Source organism: Pomacea canaliculata, linkage group LG3 (assembly GCF_003073045.1).
Source record: "Pomacea canaliculata isolate SZHN2017 linkage group LG3, ASM307304v1, whole genome shotgun sequence".
Lineage (NCBI taxonomy): Eukaryota > Metazoa > Mollusca > Gastropoda > Architaenioglossa > Ampullariidae > Pomacea > Pomacea canaliculata.
Window position 1 is genome coordinate 27,448,290 of NC_037592.1, and position 25,876 is coordinate 27,474,165.

The window sequence follows — 25,876 nt, forward strand, 5'->3', positions numbered from 1 at the left end:
CAGCGGTTCGACACGTGCATCTCGATGATAGTATTTCCTTAGTGAGCCTCTACAGTGACTAACGGCCTTGTGAAGGAATGTTTCTGGCATTTAGGAGGATGAAAGAAAGATTAATGGTAGGGTTAGAGGTCGAGTACGTGAAGAGAAGAGTCACTTATCGTGGGTCGGTAGGTGAGAGGATCCTTCTCGAATATTTCCTGTGCCGTGAGTAAGTGGAAGAAAAGGGCAATGAGAAGACTGAAGAGTGCGAGTTCATGCAAGATGAAACAAGGAGGAAAATACTATTCTCAAATTCCTCTAAGGTTTTACTTTCCCTTTTTAATCAAACTCCAATAAATAAATCTCACGAATTGTATAAGTTCTAACTGCCCGTTCTTTTCGCTTTTTTTTTCAACAGTAGACCTATGGTATTATTTTTCCAACTAACATAAGAATTCCATACACAAACATAAATATAAATATAAACCAATATTATTTGCAGCACACTATTTACACCGACCTTCAGATCTGTTGAGGGAGGCAGGTGGTCTATAAGTGACACGTGATCACAGGATTGGCAGTTGAGCATTTCTCCAGTTACTCTGGTTTCCTACTCCCACCCAATCATTCTTTTTCCACATTTTGCGAAACCGTCTTGTAAATGTCACTGTCATACCAAAATATGCAAACCATCCAGTCATCTTGGGGAAGCAGATGGCTTCATGGTCAGAGCATCAGAGTTGGAGACCGGAGGAGCATACACTGCCCGATTCGAGGCCGTCTATCTGAGCGCACTTCTTGCAGCTGGTCCAATTGTCGAATGGATACTTAATCCCGTAGAAAAGATAGGGGTGGAGAAGGAAACGCAGCGTGGGAGAAGAGACAGGCACTGAACTGTCCCCGAGATATGAATGTTCTTAAACAACTCTCGACTGAAAGTTTTCTAGACTACCTTGACCTGTATTTCAGATTTCGAAGAATCGCACTTCTGCACAAATTATACCTGAATGCCTCAAGACCTCCATTGAAGAAGTCCAGCCTTGAAGATGATGAGTAACAGCGTCCAACTTCTAACCTGACCTTGTTGTCCAAGATGGTAGATCACGTGATCTTTGACCAGCTTAGGGAACACCATTCACACACACCATCTTCTTCTCGAGGGGGTCTTTGTTTATCTCAGTCAAATAATTGATCTGACTATTTGCATGACAGTCATCGTTTGACAAACTCTTGCGAATTCTTGTTTATTGACTTCCCTCATTTGGTGAATGGCGGATCTGTTTAATATCCTTGCCTCATACGGCAAAAGGTTTGAAATTTGCCTCACCTCATCTCCTCGCTCGGGGAAAAAGAAGAAATTTGATGCCTCTCGTGTCGGTCGCCTGGTTCCAAAGGCTTTTGATTTTTCTCCTGCCTTAAAAGCCATGCGATATGTGGAATGTTACACCAGGGACGATGGCGTCTAGTGCTCGAGCAGGGATTGTGAATGACGGGTCAGATAAAATCTGAGCTGGCGGGACCATGGTGCATCTGTGTTATCGATGGAGACGATGCTGGGTAAGGAAGTTCAAAGTAGGTCTGTCAGTTTCGAAATAACATACTTCACCATAATAAACACGGGTCTGTCTGCTTCCTTGCTACAGTTCCGACGTATAGAATGACAATAAGTCACAGCATGATCAACAAACTCGGAGACAGAGGTGGGGTGGGAGAGAGACTGAGACAAATAGAGACAATGAGGGACGAAAGAAGAAAAAAGTATCATTCTCAAAAAGAGGATGTAGATGAGCAAATATACCGTTAATCAGCCGTTTTAAAAAATGAGATAAGAATAGTTTAATATGTTCTTTGTAAGGGAAACTCGCTGTGACCCGAGAAGCGAGAAATGTCCTCTTCGTAGGTTAAACTTCCTTCCAGCCTCGATTTGGACCTGATGAACAAACCACGAGGTTACCTGTGAATCTCTACTTCATGAAGGCAGGACTTCCTTTTTCATTTCTTTTGCAAACCGGGTGCCTCCGGAACCATGACTCATAGCTCTTTGATGTAAGGCCCTTCAAATGATTACGAGTCGTTTCCACTCCATTGCCCTCCACTCAATTCAAAATTTCCACACGTTCGGCACGGATCTCCCAGTTAAAAACTTCTAAGCAAACAGTTTTGTAAAAAGAAATATGAGCAGTAGATTGTCTTTAACCACGACATGTATAGTACTCCTTTATTGTCCACGAAAGTTCACGTACCCGTAAAAATGCTACCCCAGACGATCGTTTCCCCACTGATGCCCACACCATCTCATGTGCTGTTCTCCAATTTGGACCTAACATTTCCAGCGTCACGTGATCTACCAAAAAAAAAAAAAAAAGTTCGCGGAAATAATTCAAATCGATAGACACCCAGCTACAGAGTCGACACTGTTTTCAGAAAAAATGTCACGTGGTAAGATCGAGGACCCAGAGGAAAGCGGAGATAGAATTGAGATACGGCGGCGAAATGGAAGCGAACCTTCAGGGACTACATTACGTGGACAACATAAGTATGTTTTGCCGCCCCTCGTGGAATCCAATACAGCGCAGTGCTCGGTGTGTTTTCTACCCTTTGGCTTGCATTTGATTCTCTGGCAAAAAGGCGGGGGCTGGTACCCGGCGTCTGGCAGACTGACACCTTAATGTGACCTGAAGATGTTGAGTCCCAAACAGCAAAAAATGGGTTAGAACGAGATCGCTATACAGGCGTCAGGGTGTTTCCTGATGGTTTCTTGTTGTTATGAATAATAGTTTGTTTACAACAACAATAACAGTTATAATAACGATGACAATAATAAAAAGTAGCCGAAAAATGAAAAATGGTTAGAGTAGAATACGATCACAGAGCAAAGCCGTCCACACTTTTCAATGTTACATGTAATGTGCAATCTTACAGGTAGGTACATGTTCCGTGTAATAACACTGTTTTTTATTACAGTATTGAACTGTATCAACAGATGGTCGACATGGTCTGTGATGAAGTGATACAAGGACTAAAATGTAAGTGTTAGATATTTGACCGTGGAAAACATCGCACGAACACTGTTTGGCAAGCAGATACTAGAGACGTTGTCATGGCAACTCCCACAGACGAGTGACTAGTCTCTCTCTTTCTCAGTGTTCGGTAAAATTGAAAATTAGTAAACTGGTAAAACCAGTTAGTTAAAAAGCAGGTGGTCAAACGGTAAAATGATTTTAATGTTTCATAGCAGGAGTGGAATCCGTTCCACTTAGTCATTTAATAAGACCTTTTATGAATTTAACGATAATAGAACATAAGGTTGGAGGTGGGGTGGGCTTAGAGAGGTATGAAGTATATCCTAATCTAATTCTAAAGATGCGGTTTCTTAAGAGAATAAAACTGGAGATAATAGATATCGTAATTAGCTTTAGTCCAAACCGGATGCGGAATCCGATTTAATTTGAGAAACGTGGGACGTCGATATCAATTCCATCGGTGAAATTGTTTTCTAAGAAATACCATAAACCAGAGAAAATGAAGATTAGAATCCTGCGGCCAAATCCCTAGGGGACATAGTGGCCACATTGATACATAGACAACGGAAGGACTGTACACGGAAATGTGGTACGGAATAAGACTTCCGGTAGAGACATAAACATTATTTTTCTCCTTTCATTATGTAATCACAGGCAGCTGTGTATGAGATGAGTCACGTGGTTACCTCCTTGTCACACTCAAATTGACTTTGTTTTGAGGGTGGGTAAGAGAAGTGTACTATAATGCGATTTCTCACTGAGGAGGGAGGGATATTTGGGGTCAAGGGGTGAGGGGTGAGGTGAGGGTTGCTGTTCTACAGAAGTTGTTTCCGGGAGCGAGCGCCCTCTTCCATTTGTTGTCCTGTGTTGTTGGCTCCATGGCGGTAGCATTCAATGATGGTTGCCACATCCAAATGTTACACTGTTCTTAATTTCTAGCCTGGGATTTTGTTTTTGTCTAGGTATTATATCTATAGGTATTGTTTGTGATGTAGGTATATTTCTTGTTTAGTTTTTAATATATTTTTACCTTTCTTGGTTATACTTTAGTTATGAATTTGGAAAGACGCCCATATAGTTTTTTTATTGTTTTGGAAATTAATTATTAGGTTAGACTGGTGATATCTTTTTATTTATTTACGGGAAGGTTAACATTTGGTTTTTTTAATAAAAAATAGGAGATATATTGTCTAGTCTACCATTTACCTGCTTGTTTAAAGGTTTATCACTATGTTGTTGTTACTAATGATAGCACATTAGTTATATTTCTTTGAGTTAGTTGAGACAGTAATTATGTTTAATATCACTTTGTATTTGTTTAAGACCTTCTCTTTAAAATTGATGCTGGCATATCTGGTCAAGCGTAAAATATATGAACGAAGACAAATGGCCGGTATAGTTATTATAAATCTGAGATACCACGAGAACTAAGGAGTGTCTCACATTGTTACTATAACTGTTGAGAGACGGTTTGAACAGAATTATTGGCAAGAAATGTAAAATACTCTGTGAGCAAGGCTAGCTAATAATCTGACCAGAGTTCCACTTTAATCAGGCAGACGCAAACTGCATGACATATTTCTAAATGTCAACCATAATTTTTATTTGACATTACAAACTTCATGCACTGTCTTTTCTTCCAGGTGTTGTAATTACGAGGCAGTTAGCATGGAGCACTGTTGGCTTCACTCTTAAGACATCTAACACCTACATACCATCAGCCACAACCATCAGTCACCAAGCTGACAAGGTCTGCCACTCGCGCCTGTTGTGGACGATGGTCAGCAGGTCCTGCAAAATACGACTAGTCCACTCCCAAGGTGGCTCCCCAGCACTTAAAACTTTTTATCTCTCTGAAACATACTCTGTTCATGTACATCTCTACTTTGCCTTTGCCAATGACCATAACTTCACTCTTGTTAGTGCTGATCTCCATTCCATATGCATTTAACTGTCTGTCAGTCTGTTGATAAGGTTTTGTAATTCTCTGTTGGTGTCTGCTATCAGATCAATGTCGTCTGCAAAAGCGTAGTTTTCAAATCCACCTTCAACGGATGGAAACAGAAGTGTGATGGTCGTTAAGGGCTTCACACAGGATGTTATGACGCCGGCCATCTCTATGTCCACCCGTCTCCCTGCTGCTGTGGAGGGTGCACACGAGGTCGACCGAGTTGCCACCTAAGACACCGAGGAGACAGGAGTGGAGGAAGACGCTGGCGAGCACAGTATACAGGATCCCTCCACCATGTGGACGAAGCTAGAAACAACCTCCGTCACTGCAGACTACAAAAAAATATGTTTGTAGGTAGAAATTACTTCATCACTAGCACACATTAAAGACATGTTGACTAAGATGAGCATCGACAGCTTGTAAAGGCAATGGATTCAATAGTTCCCACATGAGCAAGACCTGTAGGGAGCCCTGCGTGCTGTTGCATGGGTCCTGAGGGTTGACAGTAAGTTTCACGCCTCCTGCTTGTTAACAGAAGGATGGTAACATGCTAGCTCTGTACTAGATGAACATCTCGATCACTGGCTTGCTAGCTGTCAAAAACATCTATATGTGACATTACATTGTGATTGACGCATTTATTTAATATATACATAGAAATATAAATATTGGAATTTCATTGACCATTTGACGGAGATCCAAACTACTTGTATATTTACTCCTAACTGTGTGTTAAATGTCTGTATGAGTATGTATGCCTGCCCTTGTGAGCAAAAGAAAAATTTATGTCTTGGGTCTCCTTGACAGACAATAAAGTCTGATTTGATTTGATTTGTCTTTGCTAAACGCAAACGACACATATCAGTTTTTTTTACGACAAATAGGTAAAGGCAAACTGATGATCTGCTGATTCAGGTGCGACAGACAATTAGGAGAACAGAGAAGGGTGAAGTGGGTGAGGGCGATTGTGGGAAGAACGAGAACTCCTTTTCCAGTTGCGCAACATGCCATGCACACAGTCCCGCTGCTTGGCTTTCCAAGGGCAACGAGTTCTATTATCTCCCTTTCCTGTTGCAACTGTTGTTTTACAGCTTCCTGCGACTACAAAACACGCTAACCAGCCACCATCAGGCTGACGCCACCAACACGCTAAGCAGCCAACATCAAGCTGACACGACCAACACTCGGACACGTCACATGAGAGAATTTCAATGCATCAGGAACGACAACTGTCGTGGGCGACAGCCCTTGGGCCGTTGTTTTGTGATGGCGGACATGTTCGCCTGACTTGGCGCGAGACTTTTTGCTGCCAGCCAGCATTGAATCCGACGAAACTATGAATACTTATGGCTATGATAGCAAATATATTTTTCATTACTGCGAAGAAAAAAAAAAAATCCTATGTGTACCAATAATTTTATTTGCCTGATGGATGATTCTGGACAGCTTTCCCTTGTCTTTGACGAGGAGGTGACCATACCAGGCGGAGTTAAATGTTAAATGTCAGGATGCTCTCAACAAGAGACCTGTGAAACAGTCTTGAGCACCCAAAGGTACAGTCGTTGTTTGTACATTAGGTTCACGTGATCGCTAAAGGATAGTCATCTGGCAGCCCTCTGTACCTGCTGTCCTTTGATTTGGACTGGTGGGGAGAGAAAGGTACTGCCATCTCTTCAATCATGTGTTCTCCCATCTCCTCCGTTTTCTAAACATTCATCTCCAGGAAGCTGAGGTCAAACCAGTCCTGCAGGTCCCTCACGCAAGCCAGGTACTGTGACAGGGACTGCTGACCACCATGGCCATGTCATCTGCATATTTCACAAGTTTGAGAATAGCACTGTTGATAGGGATCTCATTTGAGAATAGGATAGGGGAAAGCACACATCCCTGAGGGGTAACTGTGTTGAGGATCTGCTCGTCTGACAGATTTACCCTTTCATACGCCCCTTCATACGCGACCGCCCGCGATATACTCACACACTCGGACACAGACACGAACACACACACGCACACGCACACGCATACACACACGGACACCGACAAGGAAGCAAGCACAGGTAGAAAGAGTGAGGGAGAAGCAAAAGAGAAAAAAGATGCAAATATCTTTGAGTTCTATAATGAACTGACGAATAAAGTATCGACATAAAAGAAGCCTATGACAGAAAGTATAACAGGAGAAAAACGGATCCAAAACTTGAAATGTTAATATGGAGACTTAATTAGCAATGTGAGCTAAAAACAAATTTACGGAAAGTGATAAAAACGGATTCAAAGTCGAGGAGAGAAAGAAATAACAAAATTGAAGAGGAATGAAGCGGGCTTAAAAAAAAAAATGAAAGAAAAATCTTCAAATAGGGAAAAAGAGTGTATTTATGGATTTTGAATAAGACAAGCGTTTTCAGTTCACTAGGGAATAGTTAGGGAGTTAGGAATCCGATGAATGCAGCATTTTGCAGAAAGACTTGCTGTAAAGCTGGACACCAGACATGCTTGAAAGGAAAACAAAGCACACAGAGAGAGAGAGTTTAAAAAGAGAAAGAGTGAGAGACACTTGATATCTGGACCGTCATTGATTTTTTCATCATGACATGAGGGAAATTCCAGTATAACGTGGACAAGAGAAAGAGAGAAAGGGAGAGAAAGAGAGAGAAAGAGAGAAAGTGAGAAAAGACAGGATTTTCTAGAATGTTTTGATGTCAGGAACGTCCAGCGGAGAGACGATGTCCACAACTGGGTTGACTTTGACAAGAGGAAGGAATCAATGTAGAGATAATTTTGACATTTGATTCGACGAAGAGAAGATGGGGAAGAATATTTCACATTGAATTACTACGCAGAAGAGTGAAAGCTAACATGCAGTAAATTTGTATAATTAAAATAGTGGAAGCTAATGGGTATTAGGGACGAGTGAGTAGATGTGGATTAGGTTTAAGATGTGAGGGGAAAGGGGTAGTAACTAATAGTACTAAGACAAAAATCTAAGTAGGAGTTGTTCTTTTCAGAAGAATTAAAGGAAAAGAAGAGTGAGAGAGCAAGATGTAGAAATACTTTCACAGAAAAATACGCAGGATTTTCTTTTTCGAGTTTGGTTGTGGATGGAAACCCAATTGTCTCATCCATGCTGTTCTTTATCCAAACCTTCCGGCGATGACGATGAACAACACTAAACATAATTCGATATGCTTTTGCACCATGATGACAAACTAAAATGACCCTAAGGTCATTCTGATCGCAATCAAACAGTTTACAATTTGAAGCTAAAGCCTGAGCAAAGAGAAAGATGAGCAAAGGTCATCGTGTGGTCAAGACAACACCAGTCTCAGGTCAGGTCCTATCGGGAGCCGTCCGTCGATTGATTTGCTCTGGGAAAGGAAAATAACCCGAGGGTGGCCGGAGCCTGCCCCTACCCTGCCACGGGCTGTCCAACTATTTTTTTTCCAAATAAGGAATTTGGACTTTCAGGGCTAAAGTGCACGAAAAGTATATATCATGTCTGAAAAGACTAGAAAAGATGAATAATTTTGATAAATAAGTTGAAATGTACAAAGAATTTATAAATACAGTTTATATTATATTTATAAATAAATTTATATTTATTTATGTTCTTACGATATATGTTCATAAATGTGTTGCTTTTAAAATGACAGGTTTACAAAGGTTACATTAAAATATGTTTTGTTAAAAGAAACTGTTCAGAGATAAGCTGTGTTAAAATGATAATGGTTTAGAAATATTTTAAAATGACAATGGTTGATATGTTGAAATGACTACCGTGTACAAACGCTGTAATTTGTTGATTAAGAAAATTTCCAATAGTCAGTCTTTTATCAATGTCATGTTAGTATGTAAAGACAAATACTTTTATCAAAACAGATGTGTGATTCTTTCTTTGTTCGATAGTAACTACATTTTGCCAAATAACAAGGATTGTTGCATCTTAGGCGGTTGAGCCAGGAGCGATTTCTGAGGTTGACAGACATTGTGACAGAAATAGTTGGCTTGTGTCAGTCTGTCTTTGTCCTCCCACTGTCTGTATTAATATTTAATGTACCATGTACATCTATCATCGTGTTAAGATGTCGCACATGCCTCCAGCGGTAGAACTGACTCAAAGCAATGCTATACTATCCTCAGAACAATAGTTTGAAGTGCTTGTTCAGTAGGAAAATGATGAATCGACAGCAAAAATGGAGAAAAAAACTTGGTATGAATGATAGTAACCTTTTGGAATGCATCCCTCGTAACAATCACCAGTCACGTTTGATATATATATATTCTATCTATCAACACAAACTCTACTCTGAGAAAAAGCCAGACACCAATACAAGCCTGTGGAACAAAACAAATATATAAACTGCATAAGAATCGATCCCACAAGGTAGACACACAAAACCAGGTTCGTGGCACTACACTACAAGAGACTCACTCCAATTACCCAGAAGCCTCACTACTGGATGACAGTGGTTATCAGCACAAGTGTGTTTGGCTTGTCTAAGATGTTCTGTCTTCTGTTCATCGTGGGGACAAAAAGGTCCCCCATGACGTCCACATGCTAACCCTGGGCCTTGTGGGCGCTGATGACGTGATAGTCCAAGTGCCCTTGATGGCAGGCTGGCTGGGAGGCCTGGGTGAAGATAGCAGAGCGATTCACGTGGCCCCTCCTGGCCGGCGGTTTTTGATCAGCTTTGGCCGAGCGCCCGCGATGGCTGAAGGGGGACGAAGATCAGGCCGATGATTGTGTGGATGAGAAGTCGAGTTTGACTGAGAGGTGGAAGGACGGTAGGGAGGGGGCGAAGGGGGGATGCTATGGACCCACTGCATTCAGTGAATGGGTTAATATAGCATTCTATGGGTTCTCTGATTTATTTTGTAAATGTATCCCGTATGTTCCATACAATGCAATATTGTGTGTGACGGACGGACGGACGGACGGACGGACGGACGGACGGACGGACGGACGGACGGACGGACGGACAGAAAACATACATAAAGCACTTATCCCATTACAAAAGCTTCACATGCGACACATCAATACTAACTCATGAGTACAGGTGAACGGATGATGTAAAACTGTCTGATGCTTTCTTACTTTACACAATTAAGTATACACAGCACTAACGTGCATAGTTACAGTGTATACATACTATAGACTGTAAACATCATGTTGGTTACGAAATAAATAAGTTTGGGAAAAACTGAATCGCTCTGTCTCGGTCATCATGACCGCAATTACTCCTAGATTCCCCCTTAATAAAATGCACGTAGTCTGGTAATCATTGCTTCGATGCCTGATGACAATCTTGATTTTTTTTTTTGGTCGTGATGAGATTTCTGATTTCTGAAATTAAGACAAAAAAATATATATATGTTCGTGTATGTCATACAAGTTTTCTTATCTTGTAGGAATGAAATCCGCACGTGGATCGCACGCTCGACAAACCCTCCTCCCCCTCCCAACATCCTTGCCTCCACTGAGTCATGGAGGATCCCGATTGCCAGTAATTTAGGCTGTCAGAGGACGGGACGGTTTGGGTTCAAGATCTGACGGGCTGAAAGGAATTCTCGGGATTAAAACGTCAGCCTCGTTTTCATCGAAACAACTCTTTTTCCCAGTCAGACCTTTCTTACGCACCCCTTCTTTTCCGGACCTCTTTCCCTATCAATCCACCACCTCACACTTTCCACATCAGGCGTCGCACTGGCCATTGTATTGTCCAGCAAACAGAGTCTATATTCTCGGTCGCCATGTCCATGTCAGTCATCTGCTTCAAGATACAGTTCTACGGACACATGTCCGTCTTTTGCCTCCACTCCTACCGATATTTAATTATCCTTCTCGCCTAGAGCTCTTCGTTCTGGTCTGGAATGAAAACACAAGACGGTTTAACGGCGCTAGTCCGTGAACCACTCTATTTTTAAAATCAATGGATGAAAGGAGGGTGGTGGGTGTTGGTTGGAGGTTTTCTGATTGTTCTTTGTCAGCTGAGAGTAATGCCCAACTTTTTTTTTTCTTTCGAGAAAGGGGTTAGTTCGGCATCATTTGATTAGAGTCGTGTATAGTGGTCGCAAAGGGATGGAGGTGCGGACGAAGTAGGGAGGAGGGATGTCTAGCTACCATTTCCTCCTCTTTCACTCATCCTCCTGCTCTTCCCTCTATCATGGTGATGGAATCGAGCCGAGACCTCTGTCCGTAGCGGACCCATCTTTGCATGACCAAGTACTGGCGCGAGGTTTTGACACCGGAGGAGGATGATCGACCCAGTGTCAGACGGGGGACGATCGTTGCACGACGATGTCGATTTTAACAGTCCAACGGCCGACCGATGACGCGTCGCGAAGCGGTCGACCAATCAGGATGCTTTGTCTGTCGCATTAGGTGATACCACAGACGCAAGCAATGGTACTGATGTGGTTTGTAAGTCTAGAAAAGTGTCAATGCTGCGAAGGGGAAGGGGAAGGGGGAATCTACGGAGACATTTATAAATAAAAGATAAAATATAAACTTTCATGTAGTCCAGTCCTGGGCTGCTCGGTATGACCCACCTGTCTTGCCTGGAAGATGAGAATTATTGCCTTTTTGGAGAGACACACTCACTCCTAATAGACTGATAATTTTTTTCTTCCCTCTCTTACTGGACAGTCTGGAGCCAGCATCTTGGTCTGGCACAGTGCTGAACCGAGAAACGACAAGACTCCATTGACCTCACTGCACCCTTATATATATATATGTAAAAAAAAACCAACCAAACAAACCGCAGACTTCAGAAATGGAATAACAGGACAGCACGACAAGACAATCCGGAAAAAATTAAAAAAGTGAATCCGTTCAAAGCCTCTCGATGAAGTGATAAGAGGACTGAGAGCTGTGAATCCATTCAAACTTTTCGCCAGCTTTTTAAGCTGTTGCCAGTTCGGTGCCAACCGTTGCTCTCCAGCCTCCGTCTGTGTACACGTTCTGGCTCTGCCAGAGATGGGTGACGCCAATGGCAGGGGCTACCCTCCCTGACTTATCTCTGCATCGATCGGGGGAGTCTAAGGTATTCCGGTGAAAAGATCAGAGATGTTTTCTGGTCATATTTGATAGAACAAACCGCAAGATGTAACAAAAGATCTCTGACATTTTTATATTCAAATAAATATAGAAAAATATCGAACAGGAAGAGAAAGTGCTTGTTTCCATGACGAGTCCTTTCACTGTGTATATTCGGTGTTGGGCACATTTTTATTGTATACTTAGTAATTATAGTCTAATTACCTAAAGTTTTCATGGCTGGATACACACTAACTTCCAAGCTCTTCATTATTTCTTGGAGGAAAAAAAAAAGGAGTGTCTGTCGTTGATGAGCCCTGTGACCCACCACTGTCGTCACCTAGCCCACAGTGTTCTTTCTTCAAGGACCCGATCGGGGGCCTTCAAGTACTTTTATAGGAGAAGAGTTTCAGGTCCAAGGACTGTCCAGACGAATGAATGTCGTTGACACCGTCTGTTGTCGGAGGACTGTGCTTTGTGCAGCTCTCAATAGATTGTTCCTGACTTAGTATGTCTACGTCAATATCGGCTTCCCTCCCTTCACTACCCGCTCACGATTCGTCCCGAAACTGATCTAACCACTGAGAACTTTCGGGAAGGGAGTCCTTTAAACTACGCTCACATCGGCCATAAATAGACTGCGCAGGGTTCAAAGGTGACCATGGGCACGCAGTCGCTCGATGGTAGTGGAGAGAATGAAGCAATCAGTGACTTTTTTTGGAGGAAAGGGATGAGGGTGGGTTGGGGTGGTCAACGACTGTCTCCTAAAAAAAGATTAAAGCAGAAGTACAGATATCCCCAGACCGTTTCTTTTCATCATCATCATCATCATCAATGCTGCATGTTTTTTCAAATTTTCAGAGCATATCAGTGAAGGCTTAGAATGAAAGCTGGAATAGTAACCCATCACTGCAACAACAAGAGACAGCCGCTCTCAAGACTAACACCAGACTCTGCTGCCGTCGCTCAAACCGAAAAGAAAAACTTGAAAGCTGGACACTGGTCGGCAATTAGACCACAAGAGGTCCCGCTGTTGCACTCTCGTCCAACCCTTACTTCCACTTGGAACAGTCAAGGTGAAAGTCTCCTGCTGCTCCTAGTGCTGCACTCCCTCCCACCCTTCATCCATACTGTATAGTGGGGTGGATGAGGGTGGAAAAAGTAGATAATCACACCTCACCTATGATAATCTGCTTGTCAAGATCAGGGAGGCGCGCGAGAGAGGAGGGCTTTGACAGGATGAAGGGGGAGTCTAGGAGTCTGGCCACTTGAAAGGGGAAGAGGATTTTCCGGACATTTTCTGAGCTAGATCGTCGGATCAGATGTGTGGGTGTTCGAGGGCTCGTCCGCTGTCCTCCCAGACACCAGCACATTTCTGCGGGATGGACTGGCAGCCAAACAACCTGCGCAAGAATTTTGGCAAAGCTGCTCCCGGACAGCCAGCGATTATGGCGGCCATTACGACCAGCTTCACAAAGGCGGCGACGGGTTAGAGCTTAGGACCTTTCTGCTGCCCGGGGCTGTCCGCATCCTCGGCGTCCTGGCCCCTATTCACAACGAGGTCAGCTAAGATTAAGGGGCCGGCTCTACAGCCAGTGGTTGGTACACATTATGATCTCCAGTTCCTCCAGTAGTTTTAAACGTTACCAGACAGAATGTGTCCAGACTACGCAAAAAAGTTTTTTAGTGGGTGGAAATTTAAGGTGACAAAGTTTAAATGGATTGAAGGTGGAGTGTGTGAGGGAGAAGGATCTGCAGAAAGCTATCCACATAAATTGAATGAGGATTTCTAATGCAAAAAAGCATCACGAATGAAACGCAAATGCATAAATGTATCCAAATGTTAGCATTAATATTCATTTGTTGTTGATGACTTTGCAACTCCTTCTACAAGACTCACATACTGGGTCTTTGGAACTACACCATCCAACCTCGAAAACCGAGCGAAGAAGCAGTCGGCGAAAACTTTGTGCAAGATCATTAAAACAGAAAGACAAAAAGAAGATGTCAGATCTCCGGTTGTGTAAGCAACACGAATGACAGACAACAAACATTAAATTCAAGCGACCTTCGCGCTGTCTGGCTCCAGCGAAAGCACGGTCTCTCCTTTCCGTGGCAGACAGCTCCGGAGGGAGTAAGAGGAGAACAGCCATCCCGGGAGCCTCTGCGACTCGCGTTATTCCGCCCCATGGCTGCCACCCCGTCTACAATGAAGACAATTCTTTGGTTGACGAGCATTCCTTATGGTGCGTGGCTGAATATTTTTAAAATTCAGAAACATACAAAAATTATGATTGCAGTCAGATCACGTGATCCTCCCACGAACCCGCGTCAAGGGAGGAATACAATTCCATGTAGTGTATGTAACAGGTATAGCTTGCACTGTAGTCGCGCCTGAATAGTTGGAAGGGTGGGGGAAGGGGATGAAAGTGTGTGTGTGTGGGTGGAGAAGGAAGGAAGGAACAGCATTCGTGGCTATGTCGACAGGGATTTGCAAATTAGAAAGAGACAATCTCGGTCCGACACTCAAAGTCGGGACAAGGCGCGACTATGCGAGATATTTGGCATTGCATGGAGCTGAAAGCTGAATAATTTGTATTGAATAACGGCGCCATTCCCCGTGCCTCTTGCGTATCATTTTATCAACTTTTTTCCATCCCTGCTAGATTACCATCATTGCTATTGCGAATATGTAAATGATGCCATACATCTTGGCCAAGATGAAACTTAGCTTCCTGTTAGCTGGGATGCATTCGTCTTAAATTACACGGAGAATATAAAGTTGCAACATGTTTTCAACCAATCAGACATCGAGCATGCCTCCCCACAAGGTCATGGAGCAATTGAAGTAGAGAAGAAGAACACCAATTATTATAATGTAAGACTTCCAGACAGAGTTAAACCTCCAATTCTGTGCAAAGAATGCAAATGACTACATACAATACACAAACATAAAGTCAAATGTATCTGTCATGGCCTGAAAAATGCTGAAAGAGCTTTTCAAGGATGGTATTATCCCAAGATGCAGTTAGGTTTCCTTGGGAATTACATGGCAGACATGGAAAACTAGCTAAGTTCTGGTCTGGGGCCATGTGCACAGCAAGTCACTAGGTACACTAAGCATTGTAGCATGAATACTTGCTGTTAATTATCCCGCTTGTAGTCTCTTCCTATGTTGTACACCTGGCCCCTGATCATTCACGACAAGGTAACCAAGCCCACCAATCAGGTTACTCCAAAGACTGGCTACTTAAAGAGATCCATGCAAGTCTCACCATGGCAACCCGTCCTGTTATTCTATCGACATTCTTGTCAGTACCCAATTCATTCTCCTTTTACGGGTCTAAAGTGTCACCGAGTTTAAATTTCCGGTATTTCCACCTGCTCTTAAAGACATTTACTGTGATAAGCTTTATTGATCCAGCCATCATTACCAAAGCTAAATGGCAGAACCTAGAAGCTTTGGTTTTGTAATTTAAAAAAAAAATGTTTCTCGCTCGTGGCTGTTCGATAAGGTAGCGGGTTTGACGCTTCTCGTACTATCGTTAAATCATTGGTCAGCAGGGGCAGGTTATTCTTAAATTATTTCCAGCTCCGTGTATCACTTATCGCCCAGTTCCTCACCACCAGACATGCTAATGGAAAACTAATTTTTCCTTCACCAGCAAAGAGTTCTAGGCGGCGTCACGAGAATTTGTTTAGAGCCCTGCAATATTCTTTCTGCATCTGTTGTTGAGATAACATCATGCGAGTTACTTCCTCTTGCGAGGCAAATGACTGGAGTTCTGTTCCCTTATTCTGGAAATGGAGATTTGGGAAGTAGGATTGAAGGTGCAGCAGAGTATATGATTAATGGAACATACTCAATACAGCAACATTAAAAGGCAGTTTAGAAGACTGATTTCCATGTAAATGTGTTTCTGATGAAGGTATTTTCTGTGCAACGACTCTCCGGGTAATGTCCCCTTCCCCCGTGGAATTCATTTGCGTGAAAGTCGGAATAACGGGTTAGGAAGCAGGAAACCATAGAAAGGTTTTATTTGCATAAATAAAATAAAAGATAAAAAGTAGATTAACACCGAAGATAAAAGAATTCTTTCTTGAACTGTTATGAATTCAATTGATTTTCAAAACAAGTGCTTCCAAGTTTTGAGCTGCTTTGCATGCAAGTTTATTTCTTAAATGCTAGAAATAACTCGCTGGACACCCACATTGTCAACATAATAATGAAGGTGCTTTGTTGATACCTGACGTCCCTACCACCATCTTATTACATTTGAACTACTGATTGCGGTTTCTGAGGATAATTGTCAACTGACGCCGTTGGAGGAAATTATAATTGTATCGAGGTTAACGATCGCAAGAGACTGGATTAAGATCTCGTCTCGAGGTATTTCTAGCTGGTTGTGGCAACTGTTTATTGACGGGGCTGGCAGTCGGGTGGTTTTCAAGTCAGGTGTCTGGTTCCCCTCCAGCATCACCACCCTTCCCTACAATTTGAAATCAACCGGCGTGAACGCACTAACCAAGTCAATCACACCAGCTGATTCTTACCTGTGAACTGGGTACAAATATTGACAGTCTCTCGTTCACAGGTTATCATTGTCCTCTATAACAACACCTATTCTTTAAGAAACTGTACTATTAAAATTTAGAACTTACATTACTATCTATCCGCACGCACACACACTGTTCTCACTAGATCACTCGTTCTTTCATCAACAATCCGCACAGCAGTTGGACCATCAACAGAACGCACCATGTCATCAACATATTTACTATTTATGAACAAATTGAACGTTTACTTTGGATTTTTGTGAAGGACTAAGTAAATAGTGGATAAGCTAAAAGAGGCAAAGATAATGAAATGAACGAACGAATAAACGAACAAAAGAAAGACAAGCAGATGGACGCATATGTTAGCAACTAGATTTTTGTGAGAAATGTGAGCAAGCGAAACGCTTTAAATAAAGAGAAACAAGTATTTTCTCAAGTTTAAGAAAAAATAACTTCTTATTGCGACAGTTTAGGTGCTTATTTAATTGTGAGGAACCTTGCAATTTTTTTTTAAACTGATCGCCGCCATCCGTCTCCACACGAATGACAAGTACCAGGGGGATGCAACTTCTTCATGTAGGCCAATAATTGACAGTCCAGACAGGAGTTATTCGCACGTGACCCTCACACACACACACACACACGTACGCAACACACACACAAACACACACGCAGTATCTCGATCGTCTCGTTCTTCTTAACTTACAATTTAGTCACTTAAACATTCACACTTATCTATCTAACCCTGCTTCAAATTGTCGACTCTGTGCGATTTTCTCTCACTTTCCTTTTCATCCAGATGTTCCGAATGAAAGTTATTATTGAAAGAGGGAATATTTTGTTGTTTCGATCCAGAAAAAGGCTTTGACAGTAGCAGGTCTGAAAGTTCTCTACACAAAACCAGGCGTTGTGATGATAGGAGAATGTCAGCACTGGAGGTAGTCTTCTACATGACTGTCTAATGGGCCCCAAAATATTCCACAGTTTCAAGTCCCTCTGGGAGGTACATTGTCCAGAGCTGACAGTTGGGCTGTAAACCTTCCCTCCATGCATCTGCAAGCAACGACGGAGAGGATAAATGTGACGGGGAGACAAAATAACCATTCTATTCTCTCCGACCTACCGCGCCATGTTTAGACAGGAGAGGTCTCTATTATCTTCTTTATTCATGCATGCACGTGAAACCGGAGCGTCACCCGTAGATGCCGACAAGATACAGGAATCTCCAAACGTATGCTTCGACCGTCTGCTCCACAACGGCTTTTATCAAACTCCAACCATGAATGCCAATGGCAACAACGGGACCGTGGCTCGACGTGGGTGTGGTTCTCATGGTGACCGTAAATCCAAGTTGTTTTCCCCTCGTTTAAAGAGATGTTATTTATGTAGGACCAAATGATTCGTCCAGTTTCGGGAGATACTGTACGTTATGTCAGGCAAAATTATTGTCTAGTTCGGAGAAATGTTATTTAATGTGTAGTTCGGAGCCAGAGAAAGGAGAGAGAGAGGATAGATAGAGGAGGAGGAACAAGGAAAGAGAGTCACTGTGTCATTTTCAAGGGAATAAATTCTATAAACGGATTGATGATACTGTTTATGTTTATAATAACGACAGCTTCTCCCTAGTAGTAGACGCCGGAGAATGGCTAGTTGCTATGACACCAAGAGTCACGTGACTAGCATGATCGCTAACGCACTCGTTTGAGTATGTAGGCACCATGGCTGAGTAAAGAAAATCGCGAGCAATCTTGAATATGCTTTTTGTTCTAGAATTCATATCATTAAGTTATCTTTCTTTTCTTTCCTGATCATCAAATGTACGTTTGTTACGATTTATAAATAGCACACGCATCTGACAAACACATCAAGATGCAACCTGTCTACTAACCAGCTATCAGACCATCTTCCACACTCATTAACATGCATTTAACAAATAAACGACGAATAAAACTGACTTCACAAGAAAATGTTTACTTCTGTCCACAGACGGGAATGCAATACAGATAGTGGAGAAATACATTCCAGTTATTAAACAAGTCCAAGGCAAACTGAACACACTGTTCGGACTTTCCTTCACAATCTCGTCCACAGGGTTTCTCTCGCGAGACTGTGACCAACGATACAATGCAATAAAGTCACTGCACACAGGGACTGACTCACTAACACACATACAGCAGGGGCGGGTCTGGCCTGGTGGCGGCCCTGGGCAGAGACAGAAGTGGTGGCCCTCTTGGCCCGCCATTGTCAAGAAAAACAAGTGGCGGCCCGTGATATTCTCATTACTTCAGAATGGTACACATAGTAAATACAGTGCATTAATTCACAAAAAACAATATTTTTCGACCACATTGCCGTCAGCTGTGTCATTATTTTCTCTTTCTGTTTTATATTCAACATATATTGGCGTGGTCGACGCTGGGATTTGGCGGCCCTGTGCAGGTGAATAGTTTGCACATGCCTAAGGCCGCCCCTGCACACTCACAAGCATGCACACACATATAGAGATTAGTAAATATACATTCTTGCACATTCTTACACATTCAAATGTCTTTTAATCAATAACTTGTCCTCTGAGATTGTTGTAAACGGGTACCTCATATACACAGATGAAAAAAAAAAAACATGTACTCTTCTTAAACATTCTGGCATCAGACAGTCACTACAAAGTATAATATTTCCAAAGACGATATTTTTTTGGTATTTTACAGACTCAGTCATACATCGTCCTGTTGATCATCGCTGCTTACTTGAACTAGCCGCCATCGTCTGCATTCTCACCGATGAAGAAAAGGGAGACAACATGCACGTTAAGCATCGACCACAGCGAGAGAAGTATGGCGAAGACAACCCTCACAAAAATTGCATGTATACTGTATTACAAAAGTTCTGCAACAAAGCTCAAAAGGGAAATCTTGACCATGGCTGCATTCAGACAACAACTATAGCCAGACATAATATCGACTGTGAAGAATGGTTGCAGTGGATAAAGGGACATCTCCCGACACGATCGAAACGATAAGAACAAACATTCATGATTTCGGATACACCAACATATTCCATCTTGTGATATATGAGCATTGCTTTGCTTGCACATAGAACATCAGAATAACAATTCATATTATACAATAAGGCTATCAGAACAGAGCAATGTGAATTATGTGTATAGTGTGGATAGTTATGCTTGCTGAAGACAATTAAAAGAAAAAAGAAACACTACAACATTTTACTCTTTGATATATTTCACTTTGGGAATCAAAGCAGTCAAAATAATAACCATCAAGACAATAGCCAGCAACCATCGAGCCGCTGCAAGGATCGATGGGAAAGTTAACACAGTCTCCAGATACGAGGGCAAATATGCCGGGCAACTTGACATATCTATCACCTTTACAGCAGCCACATTTACTGAAAAAACTTGGCACATTTTGTAGACTCGGTCATTTAAAAAAAAAAACCACAAGACCGGCAAAAACAATGGTTAGCGAGGAAATTTCTCTTTCTCTTCTGTTTGAATGACAGCATTTTCATCGATTATAACATCAAATTTGGCCCTCTTTAAATAACATAAAATGTGTAACAAAATACTGAACGAGTTCCAGAGACTACCTACAGCCGATAGTTTAAGTTGGTCAACCAGCCACACCGCCCTGAATCCATATGAGGAGCTCAACACCTGGGTGGAAGTGACTAGAATAAAGAAACCACTTACCTGTAAACGAGATACACGTCAACTCCTCGCAATTACATAATTAATGTTTCAAAGCTATTACCACCCCCAACCAGCATTTAATGTAATCATCTTGTAATACCATTTTCAAAACCTATACCCGTGTATTGGCACTGTAAAACAAATTAATTCTCTTGTTGATTAACAGCATGATATCAACAGTAGCTTTAGCATGACACTCCCGGTGAAATCCATACTTTCGTTATAATGACTGGGTAGGTTTCAAATATAGAAAAATGTTAGTAAGAGAGGGTGACGACCACCCGATATTCATGGCTTAGTCATCTACTGATGTCATCAAAGATATTAATATATATTTATATTTCATTAAGCACGGGGACTCATTTTAACATGACAACAACATACAGAGCAATAACTCTCCATGAACTAAACTTGTTGTAAATGCCATTTTCACAACATACAATGAAAAAAGTCTCTGGTGTGTCTGGACGCATGACAGTTAAGTTTCAGTTAAAGCTTCACTAATAGGCACCACTTTCTGGAAATAAACTGTTCTTCTTATGTCACGCGGCAGTCTTTTGTCTGGCACCGACATTTTGGTTTTAGTCTTTCAGTTTAACTGTTTTAAGGTTTCAAAGTTTTGAACTGACTTCCCCAAGTTCTCAAACGAATTCGGCTATCAGTTCCCTAAAGGGAGAAAATCTAATATTTGTTTTCCACCAAAGTATTCTCGACTAGTCCCTAGCTAAAGTTTCTGAATTTTGTCTAAAATTGACTTTAGACTCTCTTTGACATGAATTGACAATTCTTACAAGTAAACGACTTAAACGTCTGCCGCAAGACCTGCTGAACATGAGAATTATCTCCTCTTTGCGTGTGGTATAGACCTGAGTTGCGTTCCTTCTTTCTTGCCTCTCCTCACCGTTTCCCTCTGGACATCAACCATAAAACTATAATCAGTCAAAATAAACCGTTCTTTCAGTCCTCTCTCTGTCCGACACACGTTCGTGACAAACTATTTCGGTGCCTTGTCCTCTTCCTTCCTCTTCCCATCTGCAGCAATGATGGAAATAAGCTACACGGTGGTAGTAGCCCCATCCCCACGAAAACAGCGGGTGCAACAAGATCCTACTATTGGCGAGTATAATTGCGGCCAACGCGATCATAGGGATTGCCATGATAACACACCTAAGACATCTTTGTCTCCGGAAGAGCTAGGTAACCACGGGTACACGGCCGTTTAAACGCAGGACAAGGATGGTCGCACCAAACAACCTCCACAGCCGGCATGTCATTGGGGAGGTGGGAAGTCGGGGGAGGGGAAACGCTCGAGAAACGGTTCAACAGCTTTGTGTAACGCGGACGTTACATTCATTCTCGAAAGACGAATGATGTTTTCTCATGCAAAAGCAAGTCTTTAAAAAGGATTAGCACATTATTAAAATAACTTCAAGGAAAAACAAGTCTTTTTTCTTCTTATTTTAAAATCTCACCCAATTGCCTTTGAATCACCGTCTTTGAAGACTGTCCAACTGCACTATGCAATGACGGAAGCATGACAAAAATGGATCCGCAATTTAAAAATGTATATTTCCTTGACGAACTACCAAACCCATGCACCTGATGAAAATATTAGGGTAAGGTGTAGACATGGAAGTCATGTTGGAGGAAAATATATGGATATATAAATCACTCATGGGTAATGCAGCGTTTAATGAAGGTAGGTAAGGGAGGGGAAGGTAAAACACGAGATTAATGGGCAGCTAGCAGAACGTGCAGTCTGAATATATTTTTTGTTAGACCACCAGACACATCTGACATGCTTGATTGAACAGATTTGGGGAGCAGTCAGACGACAACGACTGCTTAAAACATTGACTGATAATGGCAGATCGGTTCAAACAGTAGCACTAACGGATCACTGCTCTGTTAAAACACATCGCAGACTGGCCCAGCGAACTACATCAACAGGCATACAGCAAAGAAAGAGCATACAGAAATGTCAGGTCATTGAAAACTAATGAGACAAAGAACAGTTTGTCGAGACTGTCAATAGGTCACACAGACCTAAATGTCAGACTGATTCCACGGTCCAGTAATTATGATTAATTAGTTATAACCTTTGTCAGCCGAAGTTATTTACCGACCGTGTTCGACTGGCAATGGAAAAACAGGATTCCAAAGTTAGGCGCAAGAATTTACTTTCAGGAGAAATAACACTAAATGAGTGATTGCCTATTGGGCCCCCTTTTCATATCCGGGTTTTTCGCTTTTTCTTCGTCGTCACGACGAAGACAGGTCTGAAGACAGTCTCTAAACGTCTCTTTCTTTCTCTCTCTCCCTTCCTCTCTTGTGTTCAGATAACATCACCACCGAGAGACGTCGGCCGGCAGTGAATAGAAGATTAACTCCTCCTTTGCAGTGCGCAAAATTATGTGAAAAGCTTAATAAGAAAGTATTACATCTTTTTATCCCATTCACCGGCCAAGATCAATGCAAAAACAGACGCCGAGGCTCTGAAAGAAAATGATGCTCACGAGAAGGACTTTGGGCTTGCTTACGTGACATGGTTCCATAATGGAACATTAGAGCGAGGGCTGGTCCTGCGTGCGGTATCGAACCATTGCGCGCGGAGGCAGGGTCACGGCGCTCGCTGGCCACGGTGTAGGTAGTTGATCACAGTAATGGCGTGTTCCTCTGGCGGCCGGCGCCAAACTACCCTTTCGCCAATGTTCCGGTTCCTTCTTTTCATGGACTCTTAAGTCGTCTGAGAAAAGTAATACATTCGAACTCATACCAGTTAATATGAATCCAACGGTCGGGAAGTGGAGCTGTAGCTGTTCGCGCCAACAATTAAATCTCGTTTTTTTTCTTTGATTCTTTTTTGCTTATTTCATGCGTTCTTCCATTGAAATTTATTTCTTTATCACCCGTACATCGTTTTCCTTTCTTCTTATTCTTGTTGTTTTTCTTTCTATCCTTTCTTTGAACCTCAGTTTAGTCTCGGGTTCCGAAAGAAGATTTCGAAAACGAATTCTTTTAAGCCATGCGGATATTTCGAGATTTTTGTTTCTCTGCATTGTGGCTATCAGCTTGATTTACATCAAAGAAAATAGCTGGCTTTGTAATACTCTGGTCTAGCTTACAATCATATCATCCGATAAACTTACATTGACAGCCAGTAGTTTATATTTCGGAAGTGTGTTAAAGCTTGTATCTTCAAAAAGTAGCTGCTAAGAGACTGATTATAAAAGCAGAGCGGCATGATTTGATATATATCCCCAGCATTTAGCACCATGACAACATACAATTTTTCTTACAAACATTTTTAGACCTGACCGATTTGTTTTCTGTTCTAAAGAACGAGTGGCTCCAAGCTAAAGAATAAAAACTTATTTCTCTTTTGTTAATGTGTATACAGGGTTCGTAAATAAAAAACTCACCAACTTCTCAAATAATAAAAGAAAATCGAAAAACAAAACTTTGGCACTTTCGATTGACACAAAATGAAACAAATGATTACCAGAAAAAAAGGTTTCCAATGTTCTTTTCGCTTCCTTATCGCAAGTATTCTTTTTACATGACATTTTTAAAAGACTTTTTCCAGCAATCATCGGAAAAAGGAGACAAAAACATGTGTGAAAATTATGCTGTAACGACAAAAAGGTGATTACCGAGGTTTGTGAAACTAACTTGATTGACAGACGTGACGTGGAGCAGAAAGGAACAGTTACATAAGCCTTGTGTCAAAATATTCCGATGAACCAGTCGGTTTGCAAGCAAGCACATTGCTGGTTCGTGGAACTGTTGTTCACGGAGCACAAAAAAGTCCATGAAAACAGGGCCCACATCGACCTCTTGTTTGCACAAAACAGGGCGAGAGAAGGGGAACAGAAGGGGGTGTCTTTTAAAACACATGGCACCACAGCACAACAAGGCTTCAATGTCATTTTCTTCTTTTTTTTTTTTTTTTTTACGACAGACTGTCATCTATGTCGGCCGCATCCAGTGTGTAACTACCAGAGGTCGTTGTGTTGCCATCCTCGTCTTCGGCCCCATGAGGACCACAGTTGTAGTAGCCGCTTCCTACGTCTGAAAGCAGGTTTTCGTAAGCAGGCGGAAGTGGTGAGCGTTTCCCGGCTCAAAGCGCGGAATCGTACGATTGGTTGAGAAGGTCACCTGACGTCCCGCGCTGCCCGGAGGTTTGCTGTGCGGAAGGCTGCGATTGGTTCCGGCCAAGGCGCCGCGTTTCACAGGGAGGCTGGGATTGGAGAAAAGGCCAGGGTTGGTGCCTCGCTTGAAGGAAGAAGGATGAATCTTGTCACCGAAGTAGGGGTGCAGGGCAGGCTCGTTGAGGGACAGCTTGGCGTTGGCGAACAGCCGGCGGTTCTCGGGTTCTCTGAACGTGCTCAGCGGCATAATCTTGGTCTCGGGGGATCCGAACCCTGAGCGCACTGGAGACAGCGGCGACGTTGAACGTTCGGAATGACGGTCAAGGGACAGGCTCTGGTTACCTGGAAGCACAAAGAACTTGAGGTACAGGTACTGGTAGCAGCAAGCACACACACACAACTGAATGACGAATAACAGGGCAGACGCAGACATGTTTGATATGAACCACATGGGTAAGAAGACATGTCGCACGAACACCAAATAAGAACAGTCATAAAATATGAACAGCTGATTTGAATGACGACCATTCGAACAGGTAAAACCTAGCTTAATATGAAAAGTATTTTTCCAGAGACTTGGCTGAGCTCAGTGAAAATATTATACCCAAGTGTTTTCATACAGGGTTACAAATATCACTTCACACAGAAAGAGGCTAAAACTCTGGCATCATGAATGCACATGGATGTTCTCTGTGTTTGGAGGAAATGTTAAAATAACTTTCCTTGAAACAGCATCAAAAGGTTCAGAAAGTGCTAGTTTACCTGTCTGCTCATTTTGTGCTGTGTTCATGACGATTTAGTCTATTTCCCAAGCATTGCATGATTCATCAAGATTTTCAAGGGGGGAAAAAAAAACGAAGAGACTAAAACTCACAGCTGAATTGAAAACTAAAGTGTGTTAAGCTTCAACATTAATGTCGACCTGTATTCAAGAATGGTAGCGAGGTTTGTATATCCACAAGGAATAAAGCGGAATCAAAGTCATTCGAAACCTGATGCCACCTCTCCGTTCCACAAACATCAGTATATACACACACACAAATTTCTTAATGGATGCTCTTACTCTCCCATCCTCACCCACACACACACACAAGACCTGTCTCTCCCTCCTCATCTGTTTTCGTGCTTTCGGCTTGGCCCAGACACTGGCAGCACATAAAGGATGCTTACTGGAATCAATCTTTATCAACTCGTGCTGACGCCACAGCACCAAAAACATGGCTGTCAACAAAGGTCGCGAATCTTGTTTTTATCTATCAGATGCAGAATGGAAATGTTACACAGCGCGTTGTCGGCGAGCCCTAAAACATTCTCCTGGGTGTGGCAGTAAGCTTTGTGACAGCGTGCACGAGGCTGGATGACGTCAAGGCGCGTGCTACCGGGCGCGTGCAGATCTGACGAGCGCAGTCTACCCTTCTTGACGAGAGCTAACTCACTGACACTGAATGACACGCTTCTGATGGAAACCGTCTCTCT

At 42.4% G+C, this 25,876-nt stretch overlaps 1 protein-coding gene across 1 annotated transcript in view; it reads right to left on the reverse strand.

Annotated features, from left to right (window-relative positions):
* Window positions 1-18,491: 18,491 nt before the first annotated feature.
* Window positions 18,492-25,876, reverse strand: part of LOC112558508 (protocadherin gamma-B1-like) — a 132,949-nt gene continuing 125,564 nt past the window's right edge. The window contains 1 exon segment of the mRNA XM_025228983.1: window positions 18,492-24,742. Coding sequence (XP_025084768.1) covers window positions 24,315-24,742 — 428 coding nt within the window. The 3' untranslated portion in view covers window positions 18,492-24,314.